Source organism: Salvelinus fontinalis, chromosome 1 (assembly GCF_029448725.1).
Source record: "Salvelinus fontinalis isolate EN_2023a chromosome 1, ASM2944872v1, whole genome shotgun sequence".
NCBI classification, from domain to species: Eukaryota; Metazoa; Chordata; class Actinopteri; order Salmoniformes; family Salmonidae; genus Salvelinus; species Salvelinus fontinalis.
The window spans coordinates 38986062-39010996 of NC_074665.1; the positions used below are offsets into that span (position 1 = coordinate 38986062).

A 24935-nucleotide genomic window follows, 5' to 3' on the forward strand; every position below is an offset into this window, starting at 1 on the left:
AAGTCAAACTTTGATCCGGAAAATGTTTTTTTTTTTAAATATATAAAAAGAATAATAATAATGGCGTCAGACCAAGGCTCTGTATCTGTCCTCGTGTTCCTAGACCTTAGTGCTGCACACCAAATTATTTTGGAGAGATTAGAAACCCTAATTGGTTTGCACAAAGATATCAGTTCATCTCTGTGGATGGTTTGTCTTCTGACAAATCAATTGTAAGTTCCGGTGTTCCTCAAGGTTCCGTCCCCCCGCACCTTTTCTCCTCAATTTCGTGGTATCAGATTGGTAGTTACAGTCTTGTCTCATCGCTGCAACTCCCGTACAAACTTGGGAGAGGCGAAGGTCGAGAGCCGTGCGTCCTCCGAAACACAACCCAACCAAGCGGCACTGCTTCTTGACACAATTCCCACTTAACCCGGAAGCCAGCCGCACCAATGTGTCGGAGGAAACACCATACACCTGGCAAATGTGTCAGCGTACACTGCGCCCGGTCCGCCACATGAGTCGCTAGTGCACGATGGGACACGATGGGACATCCCTGCCGGCTAAACCTTCCCCTAACCCGGACGATGCTGGGCCAATTGTGTGCCGTCCCATGGCTCTCCCGGTCGCAGTCGGCTGTGACAGAGCCTGGACTAGAACCCAGAATCTCTAGTGGCACAGCGAGACCACTGCGAGACCACTGCGTGACTCGGGAGGCCCTTGTTCCATTTTAAGACCACTATTGTTTTTACTATATATTCTACCTCTTGGTGATGTCATTTGGAAACACAATGTCAACTTTCACTGCTATGTGGATGACACACAGCTTTACATTTCGATGAAACATGGTGAAGCCCCAAAATTGCCTACCCTGGAAGCCTGTGTTTCAGACATTAGGAAGTGGATGGTGGCAAACGTTTTACTTTTATACTCTGACAAAACACAGATGCTAGTTCTAGGTCCCAAGAAACAAAGAGATCTGCTGTTGGATCTGACAATTAATTTTGATGGTTGTACAGTCGTCTCAAATAAAACTGAAGGACCTCTGTGTTACTCTGGACCATGATCTCTCTTTTGATGAAAATATCAAGAATATTTCAAGCTTTTTTCCATCTTCTTAACATGCAAAAATGAGAAACTTTTTGTCCAAAAATAATGCAGAAAAGCTAATCCATGCTTTTGTCACTTCTAGATTAGGCTGCTGCAATGCTCTACTCTCCAGCTACCATGATAAAGCACTAAATAAGTTAGTGCTAAACACGGCAGCTAGAATCCTAACTAGAACCAAAAAATTGGATCATATTACTCAAGTGCTAGCCTCTCTACATTGGCTTCGTGTTATGGCTAGGGCTGATTTCAAGGTTTTACTACTAACCTACAAAGCGTTACATGGGCTTGCTCCTATCTCTCCGATTTGGTCCAGCTGTACATGCCTACATGTACGCTACGGTCACAAGATGCAGGCCTCCTTATTGTCGCTAGAATTTCTAAGCAAACAGCTGGAGGCAGGGCTTTCTCCTATAGAGCTCCATTTTTATGGAATGGTCTGCCTATCCATGTGATTGACGCAGACTCAGTCTCAACCTTTAAGTCTTTATTGAAAACTCATCTCTTCAGTAGATCCTATGATTGCGTGTAGTCTTGGGGTGTGAAGGTGAACGGCAAGGCACTGTATTGACAAAATGCCCTTGACAAAATGCCCTTGTTGTCTATGCCTGGCCGGATCCCCTCTCTCCACTGGGATTCTCTTCCTCTGACCCTACTACTGGGGCTGAGTCACTGGCTTACTAGTGCTCTTCCATGCCCTACCTAGGAGGGGTAGTAGACGCCACTTGAGTAGATTGAGTCACAGACATGATCTTCCTGTCTGGTTTTGCACCCCCTACGCTTGTGCGGTGGAGAAGATCTTTGTGGGCTATACTCAGCCTTGTCTCAGGGTAGTAAGTTGGTGGTCTGTTGATATTCCTCTAGTGGTGTGGGAACTGTGCTTTTGCAAAGTAGGTGGAGTTATATCCTGCCTGGTTGGCCCTGTCTGTGTGTATTGTTGGATGTGTCCACTGTGTCCCCCGACAAACCCGTCTCAGTCTCCAGCATCTATACTGCAATAGTTTGTGGCACGGGGCTAGGGTCAGTCTGTTATATCTGGTGTAATTTTCCTGCCTTATCTGGTGTCCTGTGTGAATTTAAGTATAATCCCCCTAATTCTCCTCTCTCCCTCCCCTCTCGGAGGACCAGAGCCTTAGGATGATGCCTCAAGACTACCTGGCCTGATGACTCCTGGCTGTCCCCAGTCCACCTGGTCATGCTGCTGCTCCAGTTCCAAGTGTTCTGCCTGTGGCAAGGGAACCCTGACCTTGTCCCGGACCTGCTGTTTAAGACTCTCTCTCTCTACCGCACCTGCTGTCTCTAACTGAATGCTCGGCTATGAAAAGCCAATATACTCCTGAGGTACTGACCTATTGCACCCTCTACAACCACTGATTATTATTCGACCCTCTATGAACATTTGAACATCTTGAAGAACAATCTGGCCTTAAATGGCCATTTACTCTTATAATGTACACCCGGCACAGACAGAAGAGGACTGGCCACCCCTCAGAACCTGGTTCCTCTCTAGGTTTCTTCATAGGTTCCTGCCTTTCTAGGGAGTTTTTCCTGTTCTCCGTGCTTCTACATCTGCATTGCTTGCTTTTTGGGGTTTCAGGCTGGGTTTCTGTATAGCACTTTGTAACATCTGCTGATGTAAAAAGGGCTTTATAAATACATTTCATTGATTGATAGATGACAGCATATCAATCACTTGCATTTCTAGAGGCCTTAACAAAGGCTTTGAAATTGGCAGCAACTACAGGGCCAAACAAACCAAAAGGACATGGCAAAATTCTCAACCATTAAAGGTTTAAGGTTTGCTGCCACTCCAATATGTCCCCTATACATTTTAAATTGATAGGGCACTATTATCACATAGGAGGTAAATTGATACAGGACTCTCACAAAAGGGTGTGACAAACATAGCCTCTTACAAGTCACACTTAAAATTTGTTAAATGAGACAGAAACAACAGTACCATGCACTAGTGCTCCAAAAAAAGATGGTACTGTATCGTACTGTATTCTGTGGAGTGGAATTACAACACCATTCAAAATGCAGCAATTGTTTCACCATAATTTACAGTATGCTCCAGTAAAAAGTTTCACATTATTTACTGTTGATAATACATTAAATGTACTGTATAAATTACAGTTTTCCTTTACGGTGTGTCATTGCCACACTCATTGGCTTTTGCACCTTGGTGCTCTGGGACAGTGATGTTAAAAAAGAGCCATGCCACTGGTCACAATAATTTACTGGGACAGGTCACTTTAAGAATATTAGTAACGGCATCATGCTTTTGTTATGATATTAGATTTTCCATTACACTGCAGTTTCCGATTTGCTCCACAACCCCTCATGGATGAGTCTGTTGTTCACAATCAAATCTGTCCAATTAAGGTTGTGGAATTGTGAGGTTTACAATGTTAGAATAGAACTAAACCCTCTGTCCTGTCTTGTCTATTAAATACCATTAAATAAATCATTGTCTGTTTAGTAAGCTCTCAGAACAGGATCACAGAATACAGTTGAAGTCGGAAGTTTACATACACCTTGGCCAAATACAATTAAACTCAGTTCTTCACAATTCCTGACATTTAATCCTAGTGAAAATTCCCTGTCTTGGGTCAGTTAGTATTCTTAATTTTAAGAATGTGAAATGTCAGAATAATAGTAGAGAGAATGATTTATTTCAGCTTTTATTTCCTTCATCACATTCCCAGTGGGTCAGAAGTTTACATACACTCAATTAGTATTTGATTGGCATTGCCTTTAAATTGTTTAACTTGGGTCAAACGTTTCGGGTAGCCTTCCACAAGCTTCCCACAATAAGTTGGGTGAATTTTGGCCCATTCCTCCTGACAGAGCTGGTGTAACTGAGTCAGGTTTGTAGGCCTCCTTGCTTGCACATGCTTTTTCAGTTCTGCCCACAAATTTTCTAGGGCTTTGTGATGGCCCCTCCAATACCTTGAATTTGTTGTCCTTAAGCCATTTTGCCACGACTTTGGAAGTATGCTTGGGGTCATTGTACAGTTGGAAGACCCATTTGCGACCAAGCTTTAACTTCCTGACAGATGTCTTGAGATGTTGCTTCAATATATCCACATAATTGTCCTTCCTCATGATCCCATCTATTTTGTGAAGTGCACCAGTCCCTCCTGCAGCAAAGCATCCCCTGAACATGATGCTGCCACCCCCGTGCTTCACGGTTGGGATGGTGTTCTTCGGCTTGCAAGCCTCCCCATTTTTCCTCCAAACATAACGATGGTCATTATGGCCAAACAGTTCTATTTTTGTTTCATCAGACCAGAGTACATTTCTCCAAAAAAGTACGATCTTTGTACCCATGTGCAGTTGCAAACCGTAGTCTGGCTTTTGTATGGCGGTTTTGGAGCAGTGACTTCTTCCTTGCTGGGCGGCCTTTCAGGTTATGTCGATATAGCACTTGTTTTGCTGTGGATATATATACTTTTGTACCTGTTTCCTCCAGCATTTTCACAAGGTCCTTTGATGTTGTTCTGGGATTGATTTGCACTTTTCGCACCAAAGTAAGTTCATCTCTAGGAGATGAACGTACCTGAGCGGTATGACGGCTGTGTGGTCCCATGGTGTTTATTGTCTGTACAGATGAACGTGGTACCTTCAGACACTTTGAAATTTCTCCCAAGGATGAACCAGACTTGTGGAGGTCTACAATTATTTTTCTGAGGTCTTGTCTGATTTCTTTTGATTTTCCCATGATGTCAAGCAATGAGGTACTGAGTTTGAAGGTAGGCCTTGAGATACATCCACAGGTACACCTCAAATTGACTCAAATGATGTCAATTAGCCTATCAGAAGCTTCTAAAGCCATGACATCATTTTCTGGAATTTTCCAAGCTGTTTAAAGGCACAGTCAACTTAGTGTATGTAAACTTCTGACCCACTGGAATTGTGATAAAGTGAATTATAAGTGAAATAATCTGTCTCTAAACAATTGTTGGGAAAATTACTTGTGTCATGCACAAAGTAGATGTCCTAACCGACTTGCCAAAACTATAGCTTGTTAACAAGAAATTTGTGGAGTGGTTGAAAAACGAGTTTTAATGACTCCAACCTATGTGTATGTAAACTTACGACTTCAACTGCATAATTGATGCATAAACCTGCGCGCACACACAAATAAATAAAGGAAATTCTAATAGGTTCATTTATTCAGTCACATAGGGTGGCGCACAATTGACCCAGCATCGTCCGGGATTGACCGGGGTAGGCCATCATTGTAAATAAGAATTTGCTCTTAACTGACTTGCCTAGTTGAATAAAGGTTAAATAAAATTTTAAAAAGCGTGATTCAAGTTAATTGTTTATTTATAGTGTGCATTATTTGTAGTAAAAACAAAGTCCAATACCAGTGGACCATATCTTCCTACATACTGAGTGGTTATATGAGATCTAAATTAGCCAGGTTACACTATGCTCTAAATGTTCAATTTAGCAGCCGCTTTTATCTAAACCCTGCGTGCATACATTTTTCATTATGTATGCAGTGGTGGACAAAGTATCCAATTGTCATACTTGAGTAAAAGTAAAGATACCTTAATAAAAATGGCTCATGTAAAAGGTGAAGTCACCCAGTAAAATACTACTTGAGTAATATGTAAGGTTTTAAATATACTTAAGTATCAAAAGTAAATGTAATTGATCAAATAAACTTAAGTATCAAAAGTAAAAGTATAAATTATTTCAAATTCCTTACATAAAGTAAACCAGACAGCACCATTTTCTTGTTTTTTAGCCACGGGAACACTCCAACACTCAGACATCATTTACAGATAGCCAGGGGATCACTCCCGACACTCAGACATCATTTACAAACGTAGCGTGTGTGTTTAGTAAGTCCGCCAGATCAGCGGCAGTCTGTGAATTGGACCATTTTCCAGTCCTGCTAAGCATTCAAAATGTAACGAGTACTTTGGTTGTCAGGGAAAATGTATGGAGTAAAAAGTACATTATTTTCTTTAGGAATGTAGTGAAGGAAAAGTTATCAAAAATAGAAATAGTAAAGTACAGATACCCCAAAAAACAATTTAAGTAGTATTTAAAAATATTTTTAGTTAAGTACTTTACACCACTATGTATGTGATCCCTGAGAGAATTGAACGTACAACCTTGGTTCTGCTAGTGTCATGCTTTTACCAACTAAGGCACACAGGACCACATTGATCCAAGTCACAATTACATTGATTAAAACAACTTGATTACAAATTAAGCCTTATTAGCAAAATTACTTCTATTCTATTACTCTGCAGGTCACATTTGTTGCCTCTACTTCATTAAAACCATAAACACACACACACACACACACACACACACACACACACACACACACACAAACAGAGCCTCAGGATTAGGCGGATATAAACTATGTAGAGGGTCTTGGATTGCTCTTGAAACCATTTAATGTTTGGGAGAAATGTATTATCACCAAGATTCTGGAAAAACATCCAGATATAGCAGATGTCCCTCTACAAGCCCCCTTATTTCATCCATCTTTGGATTTGCGTGAGACTTCATGAATTAAAGATGATACCTTCCATCTCCTTGATTAAGGACTGGATTTTCCTTCCTAAGCCACATTTAGAAAATCATCAGGCTCTCCCGGTGAGAGGTAATATGCGAGATGAAACAGGCAAAGAAAGTTAACTGTTTTCCTACCCGTAGGAATTGAGCAAAACCTACAGAGAGACACGCTTATAGGGAATGTTGATTTAAAATGATTGAATACGGCAGGTAGTCTAGGGGTTAAGAGCATTGGGCCAGTAAGCGAAAGGTTTCTGGTTTGAATCCCCGAGCCAACTAGGTGAAAATATGTTGATGTGCCCTTGAGCAAGGCACTTAACCCTAATTGCTCCTGTAAGTCGCTCTGGATAAGATAATTTGCTCAATGACTAAAATGTAAAGATGAACTATACACTTTTTGGTCTGTAAGGTGAACCATTTTCAATTGAACACATTTACTGACGTGCTACTGCTACCTGCACAAACTGAACACAGTCACTTAAGGTCATACACACACACACACCACTTTTATATAAACTAATATAATATTTTACTAATGCTCTCTCATAGTAACACTGTCCACAAAACAGATACAGTAAACACGGCAAACATCTACCTTACACTACCCACTCGAAAGCTTTTGAAAATCATGACACAAGCGAGGATGAAGACAGAGCAGGATCAGGCTCTAGAGGAGAACTAGGGCTTATTACTGCAGAGAACTAGGGCTTATTACTGCAGAGAACTAGGGCTTATTACTGCTTATTGAGCATTTTAATACTGACATCAATGTTTTATTTATCGGTCTATTTCTCACCCACAAATCTATCCCACATCAATTTCTCACACATCCAATGTACAGTAAAGAGACCAATAAAATGTAGATAAAAGGATATGGCATGATAAAGAATAAGGCAGAGGACACACGCACACACACACACACACACACACACAGGCTGATGACCGAGGCTAGCTCTGTTAGAGGACAGGCTGGTTAGTTCTGCTGCAGTGGGGCACGGCCCTGCTCGTCCCTGCTCCCCTATTCTACCGTCTATCTGTGGGTGCAGCTAGCTACACACCCAGTCAGCCCGGCACACATCGATACTCACACAAACAAATACACACCAAGACACACACTCTCACAAACGCACCATGACTAGACACAAAAGACAACATTCCTATGTCATCCTAGACATCCGGATCATTGAGAGAAATTAATGTCATATATACTCAGTCATTGGTCTTTTCCTTCCAACCCTCCTCCACACTGTACAGGACAACCACCCCTCTCTGTTACCGTCCAGTCCGAAGCAGGAGATGATTTTCTGGGAATAGTTGCAAAGCCCACCATCGTAGGGAGGATGCTTGTGCTGCTGCACCGAACTCCTCTCCCTCATCTCTTCTACACACTCAAACACACTCAAACACGTACACACACACAGTCCCGTCCCGGCACTGCTTTCAATCCTTCCTTCCTCTTCACATCAATAATGCAGCCTCTTGCATGGAGTCACACACAGTCACACACACACACACACACACACACACACACACACACACACACACACACACACACACACACACACACACACACACACACACACACACAGTCACACAGTCACACAGTCACACACACACAGTCACACACACACACAGTCACACACACACACACACACAAGCCAAATGCACTCACACATGCAGAGAAACATTTTTAGAGGTGAAAGGGTCTTCATGCTGCTGAGTGTGAGCAGGCAGCCCTGTCCTATGGTCAAACTTTGGCGAAGCCAGGGGATTGGGTTACTGCTGCGGTGCTGTGCGATGCCTTCCAATTCAGCACCGACTGAGTCGTACAGATTCTGCTGCAGTGCAACAGGTAAGTAGGGCGAGTTTGCCGGCACTTCCCAGAGGAAGGGTGGTGCTTTGGACCAGAGGAAGAGTAGTGCATGACTGGGGCTTTAAGGACGGGAAGGTAGACAAGAGGACATCCCTGACTATTCTACCAGGGAAACTTCTCCATAGGCCAACAGTGTGGTGAACAGCTTGAAAGCATACGAGTTGGCTGTGGACAGAACCATCTACAAAATATTTGGCTCGGGATCGAAATATTAACTCCAGTTTCTTTGACTTTGACTAGAACACATACAGTGCATTCAGAACACATTCAGACCCCTTCACTTTTCCATATTCTGTTACATTACAGCCTTGTTCTAAAATGGATTAAATAATTTTTTTCATCAATCTACACACAATACCCAATGATGACAAAGTAACAACAAAAAACTGAAATATCACATTTACATAAGTATTCAGACCGTTTACTGAGTACTTTGTTGAAGCACCTTTGGCACGATTACAGCCTTGAGTCTTCTTGGGTATGACGCTACAAGCTTGGCACACCTGTATTTGGGGAGTTTCTGCCATTCTTCTCTGCAGATCCTCTCAAGCTCTGTCAGGTTGCTGCACAGCTATTTTCAGATATCTCTAGAGATGTTCGATTTGGTTCAAGTCCGTGCTCTGGCTGAGCCATTCAAGGACATTCAGAGACTTGTCCCGAAGCCACTCCTGTGTTGTCTTGGCTATGTGCTTAGGGTCATTGTCCTGAGGTGAACCCAAGTCTGAGGTCCTGAGTGCTCTGGAGCAGGTTTTCTTCAAGGATCTCTCTGTACTTTGCGTTCTCTCGATCCTCACTAGTCTCCCAGTCCCTGCCGCTGAAAAACATCCCCACAGGGATGGTTCCAGGTTTCCTCCAGATGTGACAATTGGCATTCAGGCCAAAGAGTTTAATCTTGGTTTCATCAGACCAGAGAATCTTGATCCTCATGGTCTGAGAGTCTAGGTGCCAGTTGGCAAACTCCAAGCGGGCTGTCATGTGTCTTTTACTGAGGAGTGGCTTCCATCTGGCCACTCTAACATAAAGGCCTGATTGGTGGAGTGCTGCAGAGATGGTTGTCCTTCTGGAAGGTTCTCCCATCTCCACAGAGGATCTCTGGAACTCTGTCAGCGTGGCCATCGGGTTCTTGGTCATCTTCCTGACCAAGGCCCCTCTCCCCCGAATGCTCAGTTTGGCCGGGCGGCCAACTCTAGGAAGAGTCTTGGTGGTTCCAAACTTCTTCCATTTAAGAATGATGGAAGCCACTGTGTTCTTGGGGACCTTCAATGCTGCAGACATTTTTTGGTACCTTCCCATGTGCCTCGACACAATCCTCTCTCGGAGCTCTACGGACAATTCCTTCAACCTCATGGTTTGGTTTTTGCTATGACATGCACTGTCAACTGTTGAACCTTATATAGACAGGTGTGTGTGTGCCTTCCCAAATCATGTCCAATCAATTGAATTTACCACAGGTAGACTCCAATCAAGTTGTAGAAACATCTCAAGGATGATCAATGGAAACAGGATGCACTTGAGGTCAATTTCGAGTCTCACAGCAAAGGTTCTGAATACTTATGTATTTTTTTTATACATTTACAAAATTTCTACAAACCTGTATTTGCTTTGTCATTATGGTGTATTGTGTGTTGATTGACGAGGGGAAACAAATATTTGAATCCATTTTAGAATAAGGCTGTAACATAACAAAATGTGGAAAAAGTCAAGGAGATGGAATACTTTGAAGCAAAATGATCAATCGTTTGTTGGCTAATATTTCCGATTTGGTCTGTGTGCATGCAGCCTAACTCAGCTAGGGCTTCAGAGAGAGAGACTGGGATGCGCCCCAAATGCCATCCTATTGCCTACATAGTAGTGCACTACTTTTGACCAGAGCCCTATCGGCCCTCATCAAAGGTAGTGCACTATATAGGGAATGGGGTGCCATTTGGGAGGTAACCGGCTGTTAAATTAACTGATAACGATTGGCTGGTTGAACACTGAACACGCTTTAAGCGATGCTAATCACATCTGCATACTATGGGAGGGTGCTTAACAGAGAGCTCTGAACTGCATCGATCCCCAATAAGAGAACATTATAGCCTGCATGCAGCCAGGCACACATCAGAGATGTGGAGATCAAAGAGCTCCTTCAATACAGAGTCAGCTATTCCAGAGAAACCATGATAAATGGCTGGGCATGCTTGCTGTGAGTCTGTGTCTGTGTCTGGGTGGTTCCACGAAAAGAGTACCTTTGTGTCCCTTTTGTTGTTGTTTTTTAAATTGTGCACCAATATTGAATTTCAAAAGCCTGTTGTATTAAATTAAGTGCCCTTTAATATAGACCACGTGGAGAATTCAATCAATCATATTTTTACATGAATAAAGGCTTACTAAATTGCCAAAATACAGCATTGTGACATGTCCCTCGGTCAACCCTGTGTCACTTCTAGGAAGATTTTGAACACTTAATCCCAAAATAATAATTGTAAAGCTTTAATCCATCATTTAAGATCAACCCTGTTATGTTACGTGAACTGAACTCTCGTTTTAATATGGTGAAACTATTCCTTTTTAAATATTTTGTCAAAAAGAAACATTGAACATCTAATAGTCAAATCATAGTGTAAAAGCAAGTGAGCTGGTTTTACACTGTTTTTTGCCTTTTTCTGTTTTGTGGTGGAAAACGAGCAGTTTGAGCTTAAAATGTCAACCCTGTTACCCATAGATAGACAGGCTAGAAATGTTTTAGCTATTTCATTTTTTTGTGACGCTTGAATTCAATTGCCACTCCCTGTTGCACACAACAAGCTTCCATTCCCCCTGTCACAAGGGGATTTATGGCTGATTTAAGATGAAACCGTCAACCCTGTTACGGTCAACTCATTACTTTATTTGGCACTTACTAGAGTATTTTGTTCTTGAGATAGGAAAAGGTTATTTTTATTAAGTTAAAGAATTAGGTTAAATCCAAAGTTTTAACAACCTTAACAAGTTACTGTACACTCTTCAAAGGCACCGAATTGGTGGAACGACCCATCCCACTGGGCACAGACGTCTATTTAACATACAGTCCAAGTCAAATGTTTGGACACACCTACTCATTGAAGGGTTTTTTACATTTTTTACATTGTAGAATAATAGTGAAAGACATCAACACTATGAAATAACACACATGGAATCATTTAGTAACCAAAAAAAGTGTTAAACAAATCAAAATAGAATTTTAGATTTGAGATTCTTCAAAGTAGCCACCCTTTTCCTTGATGACAGCTTTCCACACGCTTGGCATTTCTCTCAACCAGCTTCACCTGGAATGCATTTCCAACAGTCTTGAAGGAGTTCCCCATACGCTAAGGACTTGTTGGCTGCTTTTCCTTCACTCTGCGGTCCAACTCATCCCAAACCATCTCAATTGGGTTGAGATCGGGTGATTGTGGAGGTCAGGTCATCTGATGTAGCACTCTATCACTCTCCTTCTTGGTCAAATAGCCAATACACAGTCTAGAGGTGTGTTGGGTCATTGTCCTGTTGAAAAACAAATGATAGCCCCACTAAGCGCAAACCAGATGGGATGGAGTATTCCTGCAGAATGCTGTGGTAGCCATGCTGGTTAAGTGTGCCTTGAATTCTAAATAAATCACTGACAGTGACACCAGCAAAGCACCCTCACATCTCCTCCTCCATGCTATTGGCTAACGTGCAATCACTGGAGAATAAACTGGATGAGCTCCGTTTGAGACTATCCTACCAACTAGATATAAAAAACTGTAATATCTTGTTTCACCGAATCGAGGCTGAACGATGACATAGATAATATACAGTTGGTTGGGATTTCCGTGCATTGGCAGGACAGAACAGCTACGTCCGGAAAGACGAGGGATGGTGGTGTGTGTTTATTTGTCAATAACAGTCTGTTACATCTGGAGTATTTCTCCTGTCTAATCTGGTGTCCTGTGTGTATTTAAGTATGCTCCCTCTAATTCTCTCTCTTTCTCGCTTTCTCTTTCTCTTCTCTCGGAGGACCTGAACCCTAGGATCATGCCTCAGGACTACCTGGGCTGATGACTCCTTGCTGTCTGTCCCCATTCCACCTGGTCGTGCTACTGCTCCAGTTCCAACTGCTCTACTTGCGGCTATGGAACCCTGACCTGTTCACCGGACGGGCTAACTTGTCCCGGACCTGCTGTTTTCGACTCTTTCTCTCTACCGCACCTGCTGTCTCTAACTCTGAATGATCGGCTATGAAAAGACAAATGACATTTACTCCTGAGGTGTTGACCAGTTGCACCCTCTACAACCACTGTGATTATTATTATTTGACCCTGCTGGTCCTCTATGAACATTTAAACATCTTGGCCATGTACTGTTATAATCTCCACCCGGCACAGCCAGAAGAGGACTGGCCACTCCTCAAAGACTGGTTCCTCTCTAGGTTTCTTCCTAGGTTCCATTCTTTCTAGGGAGTTTTTCCTAGTCACCGTGCTTCTACATCTGCATTGGTTGCTGTTTGTGGTTTTTGGCTGGGTTTCTGTATAGTGCTTTGCGACATCTGCTGATACATTTGATTGAATAACAGCTGGTGCACAATGTGTAATATTAAGGAATTCTCAAGTTACTGCTCGCCTGAGGTAGAGTACTTCATGATAAGCTGTAGACCACATTATCTACCAAGAGAGTATATCTATATTTTTTGTTGCCGTCTATTTACCACCACAAACCGATGGTGGCACTAAGACCGCACTCAGCGGGCTATATAAGGTCATAAGCAAACAAGAAAATGCTCTTCCAGAAGCGGCACTCCTAGTGGCCAGGGACTTTAATGCAGGCAAACTTAAATCCATTTTATCTCATTTCTACCAGCATGTGCAACCAGAGAAAAAAGACCACCTTTAGTACACTCACAGAGACGCATACAAAGCTCTCCCTCGTCCTCCATTTTTCAAATCTGACCATAATACTATCCTCATGATTTCTGCTTACAAGCAGAAACTAAAGCAGGAAGTACCAGTGACTCACTCAATACAGAAGTTGTCAGATGACGCGGATGCTACGCTACAGGACTGTTTTGCTAGCACAGACTGGAATATGTTCCAGGATTCATCCAATGGCATTGAGGAGTATACCACCTCATTCACCGGCTTCATCAATAAGTGTATCGACGACGTTGTCCCCACAGTGACCAAACGTACCTATGCCAACCAGAAACCATGGATTACAGGCAACATCCGCACCGAGCTAAAGACTAGAGCTGCCACTTTCAAGGAGCGGGAAACTAATCTGGACACTCATAAGAAATCCCGCTATGCCCTCAGACAAACCATCAAACAGGCAAAGCATCAATACAGAACTAAAATAGAATCCTACTACACTGGCTCTGAAGCTCTTTGGATGTGGCAGTGCTTGCAAACTATTACAGACTACAAAGGGAAACCCAGCCGCGAGCTGCCCAGTGATGCAAACCTACCAGACAGACTAAATTCCTTTTATGCTCGCTTCGAGGCAAGGAACATTGAAGCATGCATGACAGAACCAGCTGTTCCGGACAACAGTGTGATCACGCTCTCCGTAGCCAATGTGAGCAAGACCATTAAACAGGTCAACATCCGCAAGGCCGCAGGGCCAGACGGATTACCAGGACGTGTATTCAGAGAATGCAAGGACGAACTGGGAAGTGTCTTAACTGACATTTTCAAAATCACCTTGACCGAGTCTGTTATACCTACACGTTTCAACCATAGTCCCTCTGCCCAAGAAAGCAAAGGTGACCTGCCTGAATAATTACCGCCCCGATGCACTCACGTTGGTAGCCATTAAGTTCTTTGAAAGGCTGGTCATGGCTCACATCAACAGCATCATCCTGGCAACACTAGACCCACTCCAATTGGCATACCGCCCCAACAGATCCAAAGATGATGCAATCTAAAATAAAACCTGTCTTCTTCAGACTAGTTGAGGATCTGGAACATCAGCATTTGTGGGTTTGATTACAGGCTCAAAATGAAACAAATACCTTTCTTCTGAAACTCGTCAGTCTATTCTTGTTCTGATAAATGAAGGCTATTCCATTTGAGAAATTGCCAAGAAACTGAAGATCTCGTACAACGCTGTGTACTACTCTCTTCACAGAACAGCGCAAACTGTCTCTAACCAGAATACAAAGAGGAGTGGGAGGACCCGGTGCAGAACTGAGCAAGAGGACAAGTACACTACAGTGTCTAGTTTGAGAAACATTGAGAAATGTTTGAGTACCAAGACTAGAAAACCATACCACGGGGAGCATTGGCTACACAGCTGGAAATGGTTCAACTCTGAGACTATCAATCCCTATAGAATAAGAGCAAATCTTAGATATTAATTACTAGTCTGCAGCTAGAAATTATGTAAACCTGGGATGTGAATACCGACAACCGCCGAAACATCTAGTCTAAGAACAATGGACGCCTGACGTATCCATTACAACAGACACTACCAGGAGCTGCCGATAGAGAAACCACCACGAGTAGCCAGAGACTCTCTGATGAACTGACTCTCCTGCAGATGGACTGAATTCCAACAGAGAAGACAACAATGACATATGGGCGTAAATATATGGATTGCAATTATTCCCGAATGAGCGAGCGTTCCTCTGCAAAGGATTCACATTTCAATGAATATAATTATCCACTGTGTGTAGTGATCCATTTTGTCTTTCCCACTCTTTCTCAGTCCACACCCCCTTCCCTTTGTCCACCAAGCTGTCATATCGGTTTAGCCCACTAGGGGATCTTCCCTATCATTGCTAGTAACCAAAATCTACTGTTCGTTTGTTTATGCATTTCTGTGATTATTTATTTAGTTAGTTAGTTAGAAAATAAATGATTAAGCCAGTTGGTGTATGGATGATTCATAGTTTAGGCTGGGTTCGTGCAGATAACCAACCATTTTCAACGTTTGGAATGAGACTGACGTGAGGTAAAGAATAATTCATAGAAGACTAATTGATCAGATATTAAAATATCTCAAGTTATACTCTGAAAATTATAACTTTGTAATCTGAAGATTTTCCGTGGTGCCCCAACTTCCTAATTAATTAAATGGACATGATTAGTTTAATCACGTAATAATAATTACAGAGAATTGATTTGATAAAATAACAGTCTTCACCTTTAATGATGCCAAAGACACGACAGTTGGAAAGAAAAAGCCATATCTCAGACTCGCCAATAAAAAGAAAAGATTAAGATGGGCAAAAGAACACACACTGGGCAGTGGAAGATTGGGAAAAAGTGTTATGGACAGACGAATTCAAGTTTGTGGTGTTCGGATCACAGAAAAAATGAAAAGATGCTGGAGGAGTGCTTGACGCCATCTGTCAAGCATGGTGGAGGCAATGTGATGGTCTGGGGGTGCTTTGGTGGTGGTAAAGTGGGAGATTTGTACAGGGTAAAAGGGATCTTGAAAAAGGAAGGCTATCACTCCATTTTGCAACGCCATGCCATACCTGTGGACGGCGCTTAAATTGGAGCTAATTTCCTCCTACAACAGGACAATGACCCAAAGCACAGCTCAGAACTATGCAATAACTATTTAGGGAAGAAGCAGTCAGCTGGTATTTTGTCTATAATGGAGTGTCCAGTACAGTCACCGGATCTCAACCCTATTGAGCTGTTGTGGGAGCAACTTGAGCGTATGGTACGTAAGAAGTGCCCATTAAGGCAATCCAACTTGTGGGAGGTGCTTCAGGAAGCATGGGGTGAAATCTCTTCAGATTACCTCAACAAATTGACAACTAGAATGCCAAACGTCTGAAAGGCTATAATTGATGCCAATGGAGGATTCTTTGAAGAAAGCAAAGTTTGAAGGACACAATTATTATCTCAATTAAAAATCATTATTTATAACCTCGTCAATGTCTTGACTATATTTCCTATTCATTTTGCAACTAATTTCATGTATGTTTTCATGGACAACAAGGACCCTGAGTGACCCTAAACTTTTGAACGGTTGTGTATATACTAGGTGTTGTCAGAGGAAGGCCCCCAAAAATTGTCAAAGACTCCAATCACCCAAGTCATAGACTGTTCTGTCTGCTACCGCACGGCAAACGGTACCAGAGCGCCAAGTCCAAAAGGCTCCTTAACAGCTTCTACCACCAATACATAAGACTGCCGAACAATTAATCAAATGGCCATCCAGACTATTTGCATTGACCCCCCCTTTATTTTTTACACTGCTCCTCCTCCTCACTGTTTATTATCCATGCATAGTCACTTTACCCCTACCTCGATGTACAAATTACCTCGACTAACCTGTACCCCCACACAATGACTCATTGTGTATACCCCCCAATACCCCCAGTACATACCTCATTATTTTATTGTGTCATTTTTTTATTTAATTTTTTACTTTAGATTATTTAGTAAATATTTTCTTAACTTTCTTTTCTTAAAATGGCATTGTTGGTTAAAAATGAAGGGCTTGTAAGTAAGCATTTCATGGTAACGTCTACACCTGTTCTGTCCTACCAAGCAAAAAGGCAGTAACTGGTTTCACAGTAACTTTATGCTGCTACTTTTAACATGACCCCCATTTTGTCCAAAACACAATACACTAGAGGCATGATACTTGTCCACACGATTAAGCACGTATTTAATGTAGCAAAAATGACATTAACTCATTTTCGAACCAAATGAGCAGTTACTGCCTTTTGCTTGGTAGGGCAGTGTTGTAATCAGCGCATGTGACAAATAAAATTTGATTTGATTTTTTTTCTGTTTAATTGTAAACAACTGGTATGTCCTAGAAACGTCCATACTGTCTATAGTCTAGGTGATGTGGGTAAGGCGGAGTCAGGCGCAGGATACAGAGATGAGTAATAATTGTAACTTTACTCAAAAATAATATTCCATCAAGGAGAACAAAAAGAGCACATAAAAGAGACAACTTGACAACAATAAACATGCACAAAACCATGAAGGAACCAGAGGGTTAAATAGGGAATAAATTATAACGTAATGGAAACCAGGTGTGTACAATCAAGACCAAACAAAAGGAAAAAGAAATGTAGATCGGTAGAGACTAGAAAGCCGGGGACGTCGACCGCCGAACGCCGCCCGAACAAGGAGAGGCACCAACTTCGGCGGAAGTCGTGACACTTACTGTGTGTAATGGTAAGATATGTATGTTGTTTGTATATAAATATTGTCAATCTACCTCAAATATTATTTTCTTACTAAGTAAAAATCCTTAAACTGTTACTTTGTTTCCCGGTCTCACCAACAGTATATGGACATTTTTCTCACCGAAATGATTCGTTTAAGTTCAGGCCAAAATCATGGATAAAGCATGCTATAATCATATACACTAGAGGTCAAGATTGATATATTTGTTTTATCTTGTCTCTGTCCAGCCCCAGCTCTTCTACAGGACACACAACATTCAGTATATCTAATCAGAATCTCTAGCAGTAACAGTTGGAGGTAGTTTACGTCATCTGTGTCAAATAATTGCAATCGCCCTCAAATCCAGGACACAACAAACGCCCACCTGGGGGATTAAATCCTGTTCACTGTGAAACCTTTACCCTGCGGACACTGGTCCACATTTCTCCACAATATTGGTGACTGCTAAGCAAAGCAATATACTGTATTACCATATTTTCCAAGTTAAAATAACTCCTGATACATTTAAATTCAAATGTGTTATAGAGTGGGAAGCCTACAGCTATTTATTACTAGTTATAAGCATGTACGAAACTTCGTCTTAGAAGGTTAATAACATTTTAACAAAGAAAATGTATGTTAGCTAGTCAGGATCATTTTGAGATGATAAGAAAAGATAATGCATTATAAATGCATAACAATGTGCAATACCTACAGGCTTTAAGTGAAGTGCTACAACATGTTTGATTCCACGTATGTGTATTGTTGTTCCTGTTATTTAAGTGGGTGGCATTCAGTTATTGTGTTGTACAGTCAGCTTGCCAGGTAACACTGGGAAATGTAAGACAGATGAGTCAATGCATCACAGGCCAACAGGGTGAAGCCGCAGAGCCAGCTCATAGAGAAACAGCACTAAAATCAGTAAAACAGTGGGGTTGTATTAGGCACTAGAAAGAAAACACAAAACAGGGAGAACCTACCTGAACTTGTTCGATAAGAATAGCTAATTTTCCTTTTCACAACGCTTTGCTATGTTTTGAAACTGTGTGCACTAATGAACACAACCCCACCAGTTTCTCTTCACCACATAGGCTGTTCACTGAGAGGAAGAACAGTGCATTTGGAAAGTATTCAGACCTCACATTTTGTTATCTTACAGCCTTATTCTAAAATGGATTAAATTTTTTCATCAATCTACACACAATACCCCATAATGACAAAGCAAAAACAGGGTTTTAGAAATTGACGCTACAAGCTTGGCACACCTGTATTTAGGGAGTTTCTCCCATCCTTCTCTGCAGATCCTCTCAAGCTCTGTCAGGTTGGATGGGGACAGCTATTTTCAAGTCTCTCCAGAGATGTTCTATCTGGTTCAAGTCCGGGCTCTGGCTGGGACACTCACAGACATTCATAGACTTGTCCCGAAGCCACTCCTGCATTGTCTTGGCTGTGTGCTTAGGGTCACTGTCCTGTTAGGTGAACCTTTGCCCCAGTCTAAAGTCCTGAGTGCTCTGGAGCAGGTTTTCATCAAGGATCTCACTGTACTTTACTCCTTTTATCTTTCCCTTGATCCTGACTAGTCTCTCAGTCTCTGCCGCTGAAAAACATCCCCACAGCATGATGCTACCACCACCATGCTTCTCCATAGTGATGGTGCCAGGTTTCCTCTAGACGTGACACTGGCATTCAGGCCAAAGAGTTCAATCTTGGTTTCATCAGACCAGAGAATCTGGTTTCTCATGGTCTGAGAGACTTTTATGTGCCTTTTGGCAAACTACAAACAGGCTGTAATGTGCATTTTACTGAGGAGTGGATGATTCCGTCATTCCACTCTACCATAAAGGCCTGATTGGTGGAGTGCTGCAGAGATGGTTGCCCTCCTGGAAGGTTCTCCCATCTCCACATAGGAACTTTAGAGCTCTGTCAGAGTGACCATCAGGTTCTTGGTCAACTCCCTGACCAAGGCCCTTCTCCCCTGATTGCTCAGTTTGGCCAGGTAGCCAGATCTAGGAAGTCTTGGTGGTTCCAAACTTCTTCCATTTTAGAATGATGGAGGCCACTGTGTTCTTGGGGACCTTCAATGCTGCAGACATTTTTTGGTACCCTTCCCCAGATCTACCTCAACACAATCCTCTCTCGGAGCTCTACGGACAAGTCCTTCGATGTCATGGCTGGGTTTTTGCTTTGACATGCACTCTTAGGTGGGGGCCTTATATAGACAGGTGTGTGCCTTTTCAAATCATGTCCTATGTATTGAATTTACCACAGTTGGACTCCAATCAAGTTGTAGAAACATCAAGGATAATCAATGGAAACAGGTTGCACCTGAGCTCAATTTCGAGTCTCATAGCAGGATGAGTAGCAGCTGCTTTTGCAACAGCTAAAATGGGGATCCTAATAAAGTACTAAAAAATAGCAAAGGGTCTGAATCCTTATGTAAAAATGTCTAAACTTGTTTTCGCTTAATCATTATCAGGTATTGTGTGTAGATCGATAAGGAAAATTGTTTATTTAATCCATTTCAGAATAAGGCTGTAACATAACAAAATGTGGAAAAAAGTTAAGAGGACTGAATATTTTCCGAATGCACTGTATGTGAGGAAAATACTCTATAACGTAGAGAGGAATTGACAAATGAAGATGTGTGCTGTTTGTCATTGTCCCCCAGCAAAGATAACCCCTCATGAGAACAACTGTTTTTGTTCAGCCCAGGATGGTTCCCCATCAGTCGTCCTGTTTCCTAGCTGATTCTTTTACTAAGCAATAGGAAGTAAAACGCTGAATTACATGATTTTGTTAAAGGGACAATCTGGGATTTTAATTTTTGGGGGGGAAAAGTGGATGTGCCAATCCTGGATTGCCCCTTTAAAAAGGACTAAATGGAAGAACAAAATGGTTTGGAACGGAAATTATATTACATTGAAATGGAAATACTGCACGCAGCTCCCTCAGGACTGCTGCACAGAAGAAATATTAGCCAGGGCAGAGAAGCACGAGATTGAACTTCACTCAACTTTCTAGTTTTCCCCTTTAGTTAACACTATCAATGTTTCCCTCTACTGTAGGAATTGCCAATATTACCCACTTTTAATACAACACACCGAATCAAAATGAACTATGCAAGATATGTTATTGTAGGCAGAATGCACCAGAGTAGGATGCTATCGCATTGACATGCAGGACTCAGCCATACTCTACAGACCAGTGCGGCATAACCAATCAGATCTGCAGTATCCCTCTATGCAAATAGACCATTGTCATATATGGATCTGTGCCATTCACTTTGAACTAGACTGTGTTTACAGCATGACTGGTTGGGAGTAGATAAGCTTGTTTTGAGATCAAAGCGAGAGCTGCAGGTAGCCACATGTGCACATTTGTTAATATTCTTTGCTAGTAAGTGAGTTATTAGCCCAGTTATAGCTAAAAATTCTAGTCAGCAATGGGGAAGTAGTTGCTTCCTACAAGAGCACAAAACTTCTGCATTTCTAGCCATCTTTGAAAAGCAAGTCAGGTAAAGAGCATTCTTTCTGACTTAAAGGGGCAGTGTTGTATTTTGAGACAGGCTTGAATAAGCTAAGTAGCCAATAGGCAGAGGGTAGCATAATTTGTCTGATTCTCTGTAATAATAGTATGGAAATAATAATGAACTTTGTTTAGTAAAGTGTTTTTTTGCATCAAACCAAATATTCAGTCACCTCCTTGTCTGAATGACAAGTGGATAAACTGGTTAATGACAAGTGGATAAACAGGATAAACAGGTTAACCAAACATGTCAAGCCCTGCATATTGTTTTCCAAAAGCCTCACGGAATGTAGGCCTACATTGAACACCAGACATTGGCTGCTATTGTAGGCTGAATGATAGAACAGCTATTTCCATGTTACTTTGGGATGCATTTTGTCCATTGTTTTTTATGGTAAACTAAAATGTAAATGGTAGGCCACACTGATAGGCCAACATTATGGTCAAATAGCCACAGTAGCCTACTTGGCCACTGTTATAACTATAAAAGTGGGTACAACCTCGGTGTTCACAATAAACGTGCTCAAGTTTGCGCTCAGCAGACCTGACATTTGCTCTGTCGCGAAAAAATTGAGGGAACATTGGTTACTGTGCCATCAATTTACATTAAGAAATGCAATAACTAGTTAATTGAGTGAAATAATGAACATGGCTATTCAAATAATAGTTTTATTGCACATTCATTGATCCTTTCTTCTGCTGAAGATGTTTGCAAGAGAGTGTAGTCTATGTTTGACTAACTTCCCTGGACGGGTACACAGGGCTCAAGACTTTTTCTGGAAAGAAATGTTGTCTACCTCCATACTACAGGTGTTTCATCCCCGAAATATAATCACTACATGTTTATACCATATGAAGACATGAATGTATTCAATATAATGGCAGGGTTTCATCCAGTAGGCTATGCACCTATGAATGTCTAAAAAGTCACACATACAGACAAAAAAAACATTCCAGGCACAAGCCACATATTCAACATAGTGAATTGAGGTTGTGCAAATTACAGAGCACTATGAGCCTTTTTTGTTCACAATTTTTTGTGAACAAAAACAGCCTTACTGTAACTGTTTTCTTTACATCTGTAAGATTGTGCCTGGCTGTCTGCAAAAGTTTATGTTTACTGATTAGGTGTAACGGCAGTCTAGCTCTTCCTCCTCCTCAGACGAGGAGAGGCGAGAAGGATCGGAGGACCAATGTGCAGCGTGATAAGTTTCCATGATTTAATATACACGAAACTATACACAATTCAAAATAACAAACAAACTAACCATCACAGTCCCGTGTGGCACAAACACTGACACAGGAAACAACCACCCACCAATCCCCAACACAAAACAAGCCACCTATATATGATTCTCAATCAGGGACAACGATTGACAGCTGCCTCTGATTGAGAATCATATTAGGCTGAACACAGAAACAGACAAACTAGACACACAACATAGAATGCCCACCCAGCTCATGTCCTGACCAACACTAAAACAAGCAAAACACATAAGCACTATGGTCAGGACGTGACATTAGGCTACTATGGTATGGTATAGGCAACTGTAGAAATTAATGAACATGCACCTCTGGAATGGTCGTTAAGACACTAACAGCTTACAGATGGTAGGCAGTTATGTTACAGTTATGAAAATTCAGGACACTAAAGAGGCCTTTCTACTGACTCTGAAAAACACCAAAAGAAAGATGCCCAGGGTCCCTGCTCATCTGTGTGAACGTGCCTTAGGCATGCTGCAAGGAGGCATGAGGACTGCAGATGTGGCCAGGGCAATAAATTGCGATGTCTGTACTGTGAGACGCCTAAGACAGCACTACAGAGAGACAGGACGGACAGCTGATCGTCCTTGCAGTGGCAGACCACGTGTAAAAACACCTGCATAGGATGGGTACATCCGAACATCACACCTGTGGGCCAGGTACAGGATGGCAACAACAACAGCCCGAGTTACACCAGGAATGCCAAGGATATTTATTTTTATGCTGAGTTTATTTTGAACTGTAATAAATGCTGCACTTAGTTGCCCTTTCCTGCAGTCAAATGACCTCGTGGCCTCATGGGTGCAATGTTATTAATATTTTTCATAGAAACATAATGTTTATTTTGAAATTATGTTAAACGGTTTCAATGTATTTCAGTCTTCTGTGATATAAAGTGTAATATTGGGATGCAAAATCTAATGTGTGTGAGGTGTTTTATTTTATTTCAAAGTAGATTTGTTTAGCACTACCAAGAAATACTCATTACAGCGATAAACTGTGAATTATTTTTCAAAATACAAAATAAAACAGCGTTTTACACTTGGATTTGGAGCTGAAAGTAATTCATGTTAGCAGACAATATCAACAAGGGATATATCATATCACTATGCATAGCTGCGGGAAGTAAGGTTGATGAGAGTGCTGCAGCACCCCCTGAAAAATAAAAAATACAAATTAAACAATTTAAAAAATGCCACAATTTTTTTTTCTCACAAAAGTAGTGCACTGGGCCTTTACTAGTCCCGTATAAGTGGAACGATATAGCCATATGTAGCCCCCCCCCCCCCCCCCTCCCCCTCCCCTCCCCTCCTCTAGCTGTGCATGTGCTGCATATGGCTACTGGTATCCTATCATGAAGTGTATTTCAATCACGTAGCCTACTCCCGCAGGATGACAGTATATCTCTCGAATCATCCGAGATAACAAAATCGGACATATGTTTTTCCTGTCCAGAATGAGATGACTGCTTTTGCAGTTAGTGCGGTATTGGATAGGCTACTCACCTCTTGCAGACATGTCCGGTAACCACCTTCTTGCGGGAACGGTTCTAGTGGTTCCTAAAGTGCTGCTTTAGAGAGGCCATTAAAATACACTATTTTCCCTGTGTAGGCTAGGTTACACTAGATCGTATATAGGCTTGTGGGCTTGGCGCAGGAAACAGTCCTGCGCGATGGAGAACATGGTAGCGGGCAGCAGGGCGTGTCCTATTAATAAACACAGTACCTCTCTATTTTTAAGTTAAAAACACAAATGTGAAATAGGTCTTGACTTTTGGGTGAATTGTGGTCTTAAACTCTGGGACGGGTGTAGATTGTATTTATGTTACAGTGACACCCCCCACTCGGGCACCTTTCTCAATCTCATCCAGTAGTCCCTCGTCCCGTTATTTATTTTAATTCACATTCAGTTTTCCATATGGTCAGGAAAAATCCTGGCCCTTATGAAGTGCTATAATAGAGATGCACAACTGCACAAAACTACTTGGAGATTTCAATTTTTATTGATTGCACCTTTTACAAGATGTTGAGTAGGCTTATAGCCTATACCATTTGTGTTCTTGCCACCTGCTCTAACAGGCAGGTTACATGCAGGCTACTTCTATTGGAATTTCATTTTCGTATGTTAATGCTTCATTTAGGCTTACCTGAAAATGCTAATGAAGAAACGTTTTATTTACTTCAGACTATTATATTGCACATACTAGGCCGATACTAGTCTACTTTTCTGATCCTTTCATCCTTTTTCCTACATAAGTGATTTTCTTTTCTGGATATAAATATGTATATTCTGTAGCCTATGCCTTATGTACTTAGTCCGGTAAGTTTCAAGCTGTTTTAGAGGGGGTTTTCTCCATCTCTGTGGGTGACCTACTGTGTGTGCTCACTTTTCCACATATTTTTTATGGTAAGGCAATTTCTAAAACAAAAAAAGACACTTGGGAATTGTATTATTTTGATCCTCAATTATTACAAATAAGCTATAAGATGTTGGTATACGATGGCATATTTAACATTCAATAA

General features: G+C 41.7%; 1 protein-coding gene across 4 annotated transcripts in view; it reads right to left on the bottom strand.

Moving 5' to 3' along the window:
- Positions 1-24100, bottom strand: part of LOC129854082 (actin-binding LIM protein 1-like) — a 151917-nt gene extending 127817 nt beyond the window's left edge. For 2 of the 4 annotated variants that reach the window (XM_055920820.1, XM_055920734.1), the window contains exon 1: positions 7910-8109. In XM_055920820.1, coding sequence (XP_055776795.1) covers positions 7910-8009 — 100 coding nt within the window. In that variant the 5' untranslated portion in view covers positions 8010-8109. Of the gene's footprint in view, positions 1-7842; positions 8110-23918 lie in introns of those variants that run through there. The other 2 variants (XM_055920754.1, XM_055920765.1) reach the window with 2 other exon arrangements.
- Between the last annotated feature and the right edge of the window lie 835 nt (positions 24101-24935).